Genomic DNA, 13,833 nt, shown 5'->3' on the forward strand with positions numbered 1-13,833 from the left:
TTGCCTATTTTTTCTGTATAATCTGTTAACTAAGAGGTTCAAGTTAAAAATGGAATTCGAAATTCGAATAGCGGCTGTTATCGTACGTTTAACTGATAAGCGTTCGTTAGCCTTAAAAATAATTGAATCTATAACGTTTTTAAATTATCAAAACAAAACTGATTTCCTGATAAAATATAATTTGTGGCCGATAAAGAGTTGTTTGTTTTGATTGGAAACCCGAATTTATATTATATTAAAAAAAAATCATATATAATACTAGTTAAGTCCTCAACTTTACGCGCTTGAATTAAAAAAAAATATTGTAGCCTAAGTTAATCCTTATAACATATTTTTGACAGAGAAGGTTCCATCAAAATCGGTCCAGCAGTTCCAAAAAAGAATGATGTATGTATCGTGTGTATATATGAATTTAGTATAAAGCGGTTATTATATTATTACAAACAGACATTCCAATTTTATTATATGTATTAGCTGTAGACGCTACTGCGCCTATGAAGCGTTCAAATTTGAAGAAAATATTTTTTCATTGTGTCCAGTGGTTAGAACGCGTACATCTTAACCGATGATTGCGGGTTCAAACCCACGAAAGCACCGCTGATTATTCATGTGCTTAATTTGTGTTTATAATTCATATCTTGTATATGCGAAGGAAAACATCGCAAGGAAACCTATATGTGTCTAATTTCATCGAAATTCTGCCACTCGTGTATTCCACCAATTATGGTACAGAGTGGTGCAATATGCTCCAAACGCTGTCCTTAATGGGAGAGGTCTTAGCCCAGCAGTGGGAAATTTACAGGCTATTGCTCTGGATGTTATTTAGTTCAAACTATTTAATTACGCCGTAGCAGTAAGGATTCGACGCGCGTATATAAGGGCACGTAACTTTTCTAAGTACTCGTGAAACTGAACCATAGTTTGTTCCAATCAAAGGGATAAATATAAATAAAACTAAGATTACGTATTCCACGCGCTTTTCTAATATCTTTGCTATATTGTGCACTGGCTGTTTCCTACGACTTTCCTCGCGAATTGTAGACATTGGTCTGTTAGTCATCTTAGGTTGAAAGAAGAAACGCTTCAGTATCTACGTACATTTTAAATTGATAAACCAAAAATAATGTTTCATATTTCTAGTTGAAAAAATGATGAAATGTAACCTATGTCCTTTCTTGGAGTCGAGTATTGAGCCACCTGATGGTAAGTGGTCACCATCACCCATAGACAATGACGCTGTAAGGAATATTAACTATTCCTTACATCGTCTATGCGCCACCAACTGGAACTAAGATGTTATGTCCCTTATGCCTGTAGTTACACTGGCTTCCTACCAGTTATCATCAGAATCGTGTCAGCAGTTTGGTCGTGCAGACAGACAGAGTTACTATCACATTTTAAATATTAATAAAGATTATTACACAAATAAGACACATTAATTAATTAAAAAACAAAACTATCTTTTTGTTTATGGATTTTCTTTCAAATAAACAATTTAAATCTTTCTTAACTACCACACATCTGGTAATAAGTCCTTAAATTTTGACGTTTTAGTAATATGATTATTATTTATCCATTTGTAAGCAAAACGTAGCGTTTCTTGAATATAACCGGAGTTTAGCCACCGTTGTGCGCGGGCGTAATCTTTCTTTCAGCACGGGTTCTGAATGACAGCACTGTATCGACGCCATTTTGTTTTTATAATATTGTTTTAAGTTATTTTTTTAGGCTGATATTGTCGTTTATTTTTTTAATTTTATTATTTTCGTATAATACCTTAAGACTTTACTTTTGCCGATTTTTTTGAATTTTAAATAAGTTATATATTATAATATTATAATAACCTTAATAAGGTTTTGGTTTATTTCTTTTACAGTTGTGTACATATTGTAATTAAAACGCAATTATTCAAATAGGCTTTTTCATTGTTGAATCTTTATTTAATAAAGAATTATTATGATACCGATTCGAAATAAAAGTACTGAGTAATTACAGAGTTTCTCTACGGAAACTCAACAGTAACTCTCGTTTAATGTTGTTCAGAACAATATTTTTAAGTAGTGATTTAGGAGCCAAAATACAACGCTTATTAGTTAAATAAATTATGTTTTTTTATGAAAATGAGTTTGAATATCTAAAATTAATACTTTAAAAATAATATCTTCGACGAGAAATTAATAATACATTAGAAAATAATCATAAGAAAATAAAAGTTAAAAATTTCTTTAGAAATGCATAAAATCAATAATACCGAATGCTTTGCAACGTGCAAAACATCTTTCTCGCTCTCACGTATGAATTACGGCGAAATGGATATAATCACGAATCAAAATGGCGTCAACCTTGAAACGTACTGATAACGCAAACCTGAATTATACTGAAAATTTTAACTTTTAGATTTCAGTTATTTAACGCGTTTTGTAACTACATAAAATAAAAATAGTTTTTTTTTTACGTGTAAATAATTATTAATTACATTAAATTAATAAATTAACAATAATATTCGGCTGTACAAAGTAATACCTTAATGAAGTATTCAGAATATAAACAAAAAAATTAGATTGCAATATGACAGTTGCATGTATTATCAAGATGATATTGACATATTTATATTCTAAGCTTTAAAATCAATAACAAACAGTTATTAACGACAATGCACATTTAAAAAAAAAATTAAGGAACGCTTTTGTGCGAAAGGTTATTATACTATTAGTGAGTTTATAGCACATGTTGGGAATGAAACGATCGCCTCCTGGCTGTTTATTTTCATATTTATTTTATGTAAATAATATTTTTTTCAAAAAAAGACCCTCTGAGTTTATTTTGCCGGTTCTTCTCAATTCCAGATCTTTTTATCCGAACCGGTGGTAGTGTTTAATTTGACAATTAATAAGTAAGTAGTATATAAATAAATATGAAACAACATCACATACATTACTCTGATCCCAATGTAAGTAGCTAAAGCACTCGCGTTATGGAAAATAAGAAGTAACGACGGTAACACAAAACACCCAGAACCAAGACAACATAGAAAACTAATGACAATCTACATCGACTAGGCCGGGAATCGAACCCGAGACCTCGGAATGGCATACCCATGAAAACCGGTGTACACACCACTCGACCACGGAGCACGTCAAAAGTGTAATGCTTCCATATTGAATAACTTAATTTGAGTTTGAATCTTATTGTGGTAGTGTGAAATTACTGTGCCGACATGATATGAGTCAAAAATTCAAATATTTTTTTTATAAATTTCTTAAATGTATACAAATACATATATACATAGCCCACCAGATTAGTAAGCTGAAGTGGCAGTGGGCTGGTCATATTTGTCGTAGAACCGACAACCGTTGGGGAAAACGTGTTCTAGAGTGGAGACCGCGTCTCGGCAAACGTAGTGTAGGACGTCCTCAGGCACGGTGGTGTGACGATATACGCAAGGCGGCAGGCAGGAGCTGAATGCGAGTAGCCGAAGAAAGACCACAGTGGCGTGCACTGGGAGAGGCCTATGTCCAGCAGTGGATGGAAACGAGCTGATGATGATGATGATGGTACAAATATGAATTAGAAATAGTAACTGTATTGACCGCGTGGTATGGTGGCAAGAATGCTAGCAGCATTTCTCCGTCGAATCGCAATTCCAATCCTTTAAAAACGAACCAGCTCTCATCAGTGGAGACAATGAGGCGATGTTATACTTTTGATGATGTTATACTCTTTGCATATAGCGCACCTATTATCAGAACTAATGGGATATGTAAATCTTAATATCGTTTATCAAAAAAAGTTATCAGATCTAGATAGAACCATGCATCTAACTCTACAAGGCAACTTCAAAACTCTACAACTTAGTCGATTTCGACTAATTTGTAGATGTATGATGAATATTCAGTGATGAACATGCACGTGACTTATACACTGAGTCATCTAACTAACCGATGATTGCGGGTTCAAACCCAGGCAAGCACCACTATATGTATATGTATATATATATTTTATTATTGTTATTTGTGTTTATAATTCATCTCGTGCTCGGCGTTGAAGGAAAACATCGCGAGGAAACCTGCTTGTGTCTAATGTTATCGAAATTCTGCCACATGTGCATTCCACCAACCCGCATTGGAACAGCGTGGTGGAATATGTTCCAAACCCTCTCCTTAATTGAAGAGGAGGCCTTATCCCAGCAGTGGGAAATTGACAAGCTGTTATTTTACTTTACTTACTTACTTCATGTAATGATTTGCTCTGAATGCGTTGAGATCTTAGACTGTTCATTAAAAAATTATTCAGCCATCTTGTTTCTTACAAAAGTTTCCGTTAAGGTATTTCGCGAATGTTTGTTTCAAGTATTCTATTTTCGAATGTGTCACGAATAAGGATTCTGCGCACGAAAACTAGAATCAAAATCTTTATATAGCAAAGCTGTTATTTTTATAATAGTAAAGCTAAACTTCCGCCAAACAACAGTACGCAGTATTGTTGTGTTCCGGTTTGAAGGGTGAGTGAGCCAGTGTAACTACAGAAAATTGGAGTATCTGTTTTGTGTTTGTCTTTTTGTTCCGACTAATCTCTGAAACGGCTGGACCGATTTTGATAAGACTGTCACTGGCAGGTAGCTGACGTAATAAGGAGTAACTTAGGCTACAACAATAGCTTTTTTGTTGAATTTAAACGTGTACTAGGTCACAAGCGCAGCTATTTGATAATATTAGTATAGATTACACTGAACTGACAAAGTCTTAACCCTTCACGGCGGCTAAACTGATATATTTTAATTAGTTTGTAGAGAAGAAATGAACTCGCATATACTTGTGGTTCAACAATGCAACACAAACGAAGAGATAGAGCAAGTAAGCATACAACAAACAACAACAACAGCCTGTAAATATGCCATTGGGCTAAGGCCTGTTCTCCCTTTGAGGAAGGTTTTGCACCATATTGCACCCCGCTGGAATACACATGTGGCAGAATTTTGATGAAATAAGACACATGCAGGTTTACTTGCGATGTTTTCCTTAAAATGAACTATAAACACACAAATTTGGAACATATTCAACCATGCTGTTCCAGTGCGGGTTGATGATGATATATTCGTAAAAACCTCGAATTAAATATATTTTGACCTCGCTAGAACATTAGCTGATATAAGTTTAAGTATATTAGCTTTATAAAGCGTACTATAGCATTCAACAGTGGATTGTCAGACTAAGATTGGTGCACAGATAACATCGCTGTGTTAGCGCAGATAACCTACTTAGCGTAGAGAGGTGAAGTTTGGTAACTTTGAATATTAATTTTGTCCTATTTTTATATTATCTGTGTTGAAAATAATACGAATTTTCATGGTGTAAAATATTAATGGTGACACGTGACAGGTACCCAGGCCCCCCATCCTGAGGGGGCCTCAAAGAATCTGTTATTTTTATACGTTCGTGCTTACATTGATTGCTTTGTATATCTTCGAAATTGTCATATTTGTGAGAAATAACTAACTAATAATATATATCAAAAGGCTAGTGACGATAATCGGTATTAAATATAGAAAGCTAGACGTGCTCTTTGTGATAGAAAGACATATAATATGTATAAGATTGTACAACCAAAGAGATTCCTAAGAATTTTTCTTTGAAACTATACTTAAGGCTATATTACATGGTAGTATCTATCAAAAGGGCCCTTAATTAGTGGGCACCCGAGGGCCCCAGTACAGCTTGAGATGGGTCATATTGTCGCCACTGCCTATCAACATTACATAACTAATGCGCGTAATAAAGTTACACTGGTTCACTTATCCTTAATTCCGGTAATTTAGGCGGTAGAATATATGATAGGGCTTACAACCTATCCAGGTGGGTTTGCACAGCGCCCTATAACAACAACAACAACAACAACAGCCTGTAAATTCCCATTTGCTGGGCTAAAGGCCTACTCTCCCTTTAAGGAGAAGGTTTGGAACATATTCCACCACGCTGTTCCAATGCGGCTGCCCCTACTACCAAGTTAAAATAGTTCAAATAATGAATAAATATAACATTATTATGTAAGATTAAATAATCCATCAATCTCTTAAATTTAATTTAATTCCCATTTTTAATTCCAAACTATGCTACTTAATACCTTATTTAACTAAGTAATGTTGGTCCATATATCTTTTGTATGTTCAAATAAATTAAATGCCATCATGACATGGCTGAATACGATGTTTGATAGCCATAAAGAACTAATAAAAAAATCAGCCACAATATGGCGTGATCCTACCAAAGTAACGCATTTATTTATTATCTATACATATAATAACATTGGAGTGTCTGTTTGTAATATTAAAATAGCCCTTTTTTACACGGTACATATACCAAAATAACATTTTCTACAATTTTTGTCGGTCTGTCTGATTGTTCCGGTTAGTCTCTGGAACGCCTAGATCGATTTTGACGGGATTTTCACTGGCACATAACTGATATAATAAGGAGTAACTTATAAATAATAAATAATAAATATGAGACAACATCACATACATTACTCTGATCCCAATGTAAGTAGCTGAAGCACTTGTGTTATACTCAGACCCAAGACGACATAGAAAACTAATGGTAATCTACATCGACTCGGCCAGGAATCGAACTCAGAGTGGCGTACCCATGAAAACCGGTGTACTCACCACTCGACCATGGAGGTCGTCAAACTATGTATATAGTAACTTATGCTACAATATTTTTTTTTGTTAAATTCAAACGCATATAAGGTCGCGGACACAGCTGGTTTAACATAAAATTTGCAAAATTTTAACGAAAACATCGACACTAAATCGTCAACAAATAATATATCACCTTATTTGTCCAAATGTAAAGATAAATATTTAAAAGATCTGTCAGCGATCTGTCAACATATAAGAGATAAGATAGCGCACCTGTTAGTGTGTTTGTATCGACACATGTGACCTCAAAAACATTATACACCAAGATTATACTTTGAAAAAACGTATTATATTGAATCTTGGTTCAGTGAGACTTGAGAGAAAGTAAAGTAACAGCCTGTAAATTTCCCACAGCTGGGATAAGGCATCTTCCATTAAGGAGAGGGTTTGGAGCATATATTATATCATAACCGATGATTTCGGGTTCAAATCCAGGCAAGCACCACTGTATATATGTGCTTAATTTGTGTTTATAATTGCTCGTGCTCGGCGGTGAAAGAAAACATCGTGAGGAAACCTGCATGTGTCCAATTTCATTGAAATTCTGCCACACGTGCATTCCACTAATCCGCATTGGATCAGCGTGGTTGAATATGTTCCAAACCCTTTCCTTAATGGAAGAGGAGGCCTTAGCCCAGCAGTGGGAAATTTACAGGCTGTTACTTTACTTTTTACTTTAAATGATATGAAATAAAATTACCTTTAAAAATCGTGTATAAAATGTGGGTTTATCATACATTTAACAGTTTATTAAGAAAAGTAATGTCTTTTCAATTATAAACTTTACAGTGTCAACTATATTCACAGGAATATAATGTTATGTTTATCTGTTCATATTATACGACTAAATATAATTGTCATTTTGGAGTCATAATTTGCTGTAACTATAGTTACAATGGCTCATCTGTCAAACTGGAATTTGACAGGTAAAATAGGTAATATAAAGTTTTTTGTTTTATAATTTTAAGAAGTAAAGAAGGCATTTTATTCAGTACAAGATTATGCAGACGATCAAAAAGCGTGGAATTAATACTTGTTGACTTCCAGGATATATTACAAATTTATATAATTGTAATTAACTAACATGACTGTAATTTTAAATGTTGAAAAAGAGTAACTACTGAGTTTCTTGCCGGTTCTTCTCGGAAGAATCTTCTTTTGGAACCGGTGCGGTGGTAGCCTCACTTAATTGTTAAATTCCGATTCAATAGTGCTTGTAAAAGTCTACTTAAATAAAGTATATTTTGATTTGATTTGATATCCGTTTCACGCTAGTTCAACTGCTACCAAAGTTGGTAAATTAAATAATAAATAAAAAAATTAAACAATAAGACACATATTTTATGGTAAATATCTGTTTATGGCAACATTATTCGCTTACGTATTATATAAAAATTAATTAGCAGGTTTTGTTTCCCTAAATTCCGGGTAAAATATTTACCTTGCAACATTTTCCCGTAAGCGTGATGGCGTCAGCGAATTCTCCTCATTACGTGCCTTACGCACTTATAATATTTTTGCTGCGATTGTTAAATTATTTATCTCGATTATAATCGGAATTGTTTATTTTTTAATCGTCAAACTTACTCATCATTATCATTACACGGTATAAAACGAAGTCGCTTACCGCTGTCCCCCTGTATGCTTAGATCTTTAATACGCAACGGATTTGGATGCGATTTTTTTTATTAGATAGAGTGATTCGAGAGGAAGGTTTTTGTATGTAATACATGGACAATATAGTCGAGAATCATTGATAATTTTGGTTTCTAAAGTGACGTCGTAAGACGCATCGTTTTGTATTGTCTAATGACAAAAAATCTGTGAACGTTGTACTACATTCTGTAGTATATTTAGTATCGGCATTACACGTGTGAAGCCGGATCGGTTCGCTAATTTATAATATAAGTAAAGACTAATTAGTTTGATGCAGAAGGGCGTGACATGGATCTGTACTCTATGCCTCCTCGCATAAGTATTCCACAATGAATTTCATATAGTACGACACAACTTAGACGTAGCATCGGCAAATTCAATAAAACCGATCACTGCCGATTCACACAACCAATAGAAACAGCTCCCTATCGCGCCGTTCGACGCTATTCGTCGCTATAGATTCCCGCGTCAGTTCGACCCGAGACAGAGAGTGCGTGTAAAGCGACGCGTCAGATTGACGAATATATTAGGTCATATAATATTACAAGTTAAAGTTATTTGTGTAAAGATCATATTCACATACGAAATAAATGTTGATAATTCGGGATAGCGTACTCAGTTCGGATGTGATCGGTTTTACGAATTTTGCCGATGTGACAGTTGTGTCGTACTATGAACTATTCAAATATTTAAATTACAAACCTAAAGCCTTATCTTGAACACGGAACAACTCTTAATCACTCGTTCGTAGTTCCGTTGCGTTATGGAAAACGAATTGTTAACCCCAATAACTAACACGCTCATATAGACGAATATCTATGTAATAGACACTCCTGAAATTCGAAAGCTGCTTTAAATTATCACAATGGTTAGACGATGATGATTGGTGATTATTTAAAGCGATGCTGGTTACTTTCAGCGCTTTATTGTTAAGTTTTGAATAAAGACAGTATGATTTTTTTAATGTCAAGCTGAAATTGTGAAATAAATGATCTCCTCTTCCAAATTATTGTCTATCTCTGTGCATAATTTAATCGAGATACGTTCAGCCGTTTTAGTTAGTGTTTAACCAACATTTTGATTGTTTTATTAATTTTTTAGTTTAATTACACTTTCCTCTGTATAGTATAAAACATAGTCGCTTCCTACCTATAAGCTTCGATCTTTAAAACAACGCAACGGATTTTAATGCGGTTTTCATCTAAGAACAGAGTGATTAATAAGCCATTACCATCTTTACCACGATATGCCCAGAACTGGGCACTTGCTAAGAATAGAATCCTGATGGTATGGTATCCTGAAAGAGCCCCAAAGAACCAACAATTTCTTACAAACGTTTGTGCTCCCATTGATTGCGATGTATATTTTCAAAACAGCCATATTTATTTGAAGTAACTAACATATTTATAAAAAGGCTCGAGACGATAGGTCATATTTAAAAAAAAAAATAATTGTAATGTGGCAACATCACATACATTATACTGATCCCAATGTAAGTTGAGCACTTGTGTAATGGAAAATCAGAAGTAACGACGGTACCAGAATTATATTTAACATATTAAACTTGCTCTTCATGATATAAATATATATACGAATAATTACTGCGAATTTGCGAAAACTATTTCAAACTATACTCATAGCTATGACAAAATTATTTGTATATGTTAGTATATATTATTATATAGTTTTACCAGTGTAAAGCCTGAACGGGTAACTAGTAATGATAACTAAACGCATTCTATCATTAAAACAAAATTCATCAAATTCGGTTCCACGATTTGGCGGAAACCTGACAGATTTAACTTTTCTAACACAGATTAAATAGAATAAAAACATGCAACGTAATACCGCCCATGACATATGTTATGTCAAGCTAATACAATATCGATTTTGACGTTCGTTTGTTTTTTTTTAATTGTAATAATGCGAACGTATCGTTCGACTGAGCCTAATTTTTCTTGAAATCATTTATCAATTATCAGCAGCTAGTTATCTAACTGTCAGTCCAATTGTATACCTTCGAGGGTGAATTAAAAAAATAGCTGTCCTTTCCTTGCAGGTAAACTGTTTCTTTAGCAATTTTCATCAAAATCGATTAAGCGGTAAGAGAGGTAATAGAGTAACTTTTGTTATTATAATCTAAATTAATATTATAAATGTGAAAGTGACTCTGTCGGTCTATCTGTCGCTATTTCACGACCCAACCGCTAAACCGATTTTGAGGAAATTTGGTATGAAGCAAACTTGAACTACAAAAGGACATAGGGCTAGCAAACACCCAAAAAGGCAAACGAAGGCGTGGGAAACTACTAGTATTGGTATAGATTAATTATTAATTGTAAACTAATGATAATTACATGTAATATCCTTGTTAAATTATGTACATATTATACAACTCGTCAAGGTCTGCTTATTATTGATTTTTTAATCTGTGGAACGTCACCCTGAGGGGGCGTTGTCATTTAGCTGGGTTATATTCATATGGCTTGGCGTTAAGGGGACCAGTATCAATAAACTACTACTAGTAATAATCAGAATAGTAAAGTAGCAGCCTGTAAATTTCTCACTGCTGAGATAAGGCCTCCTCTTCCATTAAGGAGAGGGTTTGGAACATATTCCACCACGCTGTTCCAATGCGGTTTGGTGTAATGCATGTGGCAGAATTTCGATGAAATTAGACACAAGCAGGTTTCCTCACGATGTTTTCCTTCACCGCTGAGCACGAGATTAATTATAGACACAAATTAAGCACATATATATATATATATATTGGTCCTTGCCTGGGTTTGAACCCGCAATCATCGGTTAACCGTCGTTCTAACCACTGGGCTATCTCAACTCAATCAGAATAGTGATTAATACAATAATATATGTTGTACACTAAGTTGAAATGAAGTTGCACCATTCGCCAGTATATATCGAAATATATACTGGCGAATGGTGTGCAATGCAGATAATTGTTTCGTTACTGTATTGTCCATGTATTATATACAAAAACCATCCAATAAAACAGCATCAAAATCCGTTGCGTATTAAAGATCTAAGCATACATAGAGACAGCGGTAAGCGACTTTGTTTTATAATATGTAATGATAATGATTACGTATTGAACTAGCTTTTGCCCGCTGTTTTGCTCGCGTGGAGTTTGATTGCGTTAAGGAATCATTTAAAATGTTACGTTAAATAAAGGCCTAGGGGTAGAAAATTAAATACAATATATATATATATATATATATATATATATATATATATATATATATACTCGTTTCTAATCAACATCGCGATAATTGTTTTATGTTTCTAATTTTAAAAATGACGGACTTTCATACTATTTCAACTCTTAGTTTATGTTGTTAGAAATATTAATTACCCTTATCAATGCGCTGAGATGGCCGCGTGGTTAGAACGCGTGCATCTTAACCAATTGCGGGTTCACAGGCAATCACCAATGAATAATCATGTGCTTAATTTGTGTTTATAATTCATCTCGTGCTCTGCGTTGAAGCTGCATGTGTCTAATTTCAACGAAATTCTGTCACATGTGTATTTACCACCACGCATTGGAACAGCTTTGTGGAATATGCTCCAAACCTTCTTAAAACGAGAGGTTGCCTTAGCCTAGCACTGGAAATTTACAATATGTATCAATGCCCTAATCTTGGGGATTGAGATGTTATGTCCCTTGTGCCTGTAGTTACACTGGCTCACTCTTCAAACCGGAGCACGATACAAAAGTATTCCTGTTTGGCAGTAGAATGTTATGATTGGCTACCTAAAGACTTGCAAGAAGCCTTACCAAGTAACACATAAATAACTAGACATAGTATTGTATGATTATATGTTGTATGTACCAATTTACATATACTAATGCAATCTCCCCTCGTAACGCAAACGCTTGCTTTATTAAACGGAAATTCAAATTTCCTTCTCTAATAATTCAATCAAATTTTTTAAACAACAGATTAAAAAACACACTCACAAAAACTTTGACAGTTAATTCTTGACATTGACAGATAATATTTTTGCATATGGCAACATGATACACTTTATTAATTAGACTGGAGGAAGCGGAAGGTCAAGCGACCTCTATCGCCTACAGTTTCGCAATGCAGCTTGACCTCGTGACCTTTTACTTGCATGCGCTGAATATCAAAGCGAATTCAACCTTATTCACCAAAGCATAACGCTCTATTTCGTGTAATACATTTCTTGAAAACAATTACCTTCATTCAAATTTCGACTTAAAAACTTCGTGTCAAGATTTATTTTTCACTGTAGCACCATTAACATTTGCAATTAATTCTGAACTTTATATCATTAAAATAAGGCGCATTTTGCTCTGTAGGGCGTGATAGCGCAATGCCGTAGTGACGTCACACTGCGTAAGTTGAAATAGGTCAGTGGGTAACCAAGTTAACTTGACCCCAGAGTTTATATACACGTGTGGATTTGAGAGTTTTTCTTAAAATGGACGCCCGCTCATTATTTTAATTCTTTATAGACAACTGTTCCATTTAATAAAATCGATTGTGTAGTTTGTTTCTTTTGACGTTTTCCGACGAAGATTTTTTGATTGTTTTCTTTTATTGCTTTTGAATAATTTAATTCTATTGTTTATTTTTAAATGACTGTTCGATATTTAAATTTGAATACGCTATGTTTTCACTTAATACGTATTTATAAACGAATGGGTTAAGGTTATTTTTTGTTTTATAAATATTGATATTAAAACTAGGCAATGACTCAGTTCGGTGGAGTTCTTTTTAAATAAATAAAAAAACGTGTATTTTATTTGCTTTTTAAATTTATTAATGGTTGCCAGATACGAGACATTTATTCGTGAATAATAAGATTTTTTTTTTTTTCTAACACGATACGATAAATGACTCATTATTTAAGATCTTGGACCAAATTATTGATGTTATATAAAATTATGATCTTTTAAAAAAGTATTTCATGTATATTTTGAAGGACAAGAACATTAAATTCAAATATCGAATGAAAATTAATAAAACTAACCTCAAATTTAAATTTTAGTTGAGAATAATATAATAAGATATTTAATTAAATATTAATTTTGTTTCAGGATCGAAGTGGACTAGACAATATGAGATCACTAGAGCATTATCTAACGGATATTATGAGGGCAGATACCTCTGACCATTTGAAAGGTAAGTTTTTATTATTCCAAATTTGAAACGCTACATAACCAAAATTTGTGCGACCTTCTTTTTATTTATAGTCGCCTAGTACACGAATATTGTAATTGTTATTGTTAATACTATTATTAATTATATCTAGGTACATTATATATTAATATTATTATTTAATATATTATCTTTCGTGCTGGTATATTGAGTGACTTATTTTTAAATTTTAGGTTTTTGATTCGTTATAATTTTAACAAGCCATCCGCCCGGCTCTACACGGACTGATAAGGCTCTTTATACAACTTATAGATTATGAAACAAACATAAAAG

The 13,833-nt window shown here is 33.6% G+C and overlaps 1 protein-coding gene across 1 annotated transcript in view; it reads left to right on the top strand.

The window, feature by feature from the left end:
• Positions 1–13,833, top strand: part of LOC124542350 (cytoplasmic polyadenylation element-binding protein 2) — an 85,133-nt gene that overhangs the window by 15,198 nt on the left and 56,102 nt on the right. The window contains exon 2 of the mRNA XM_047120319.1: positions 13,440–13,524. Coding sequence (XP_046976275.1) covers positions 13,440–13,524 — 85 coding nt within the window. The remainder of the gene's footprint in view (positions 1–13,439; positions 13,525–13,833) is intronic.

Source organism: Vanessa cardui, chromosome 30, assembly GCF_905220365.1.
Source record: "Vanessa cardui chromosome 30, ilVanCard2.1, whole genome shotgun sequence".
In the NCBI taxonomy this organism is placed as follows: domain Eukaryota; kingdom Metazoa; phylum Arthropoda; class Insecta; order Lepidoptera; family Nymphalidae; genus Vanessa; species Vanessa cardui.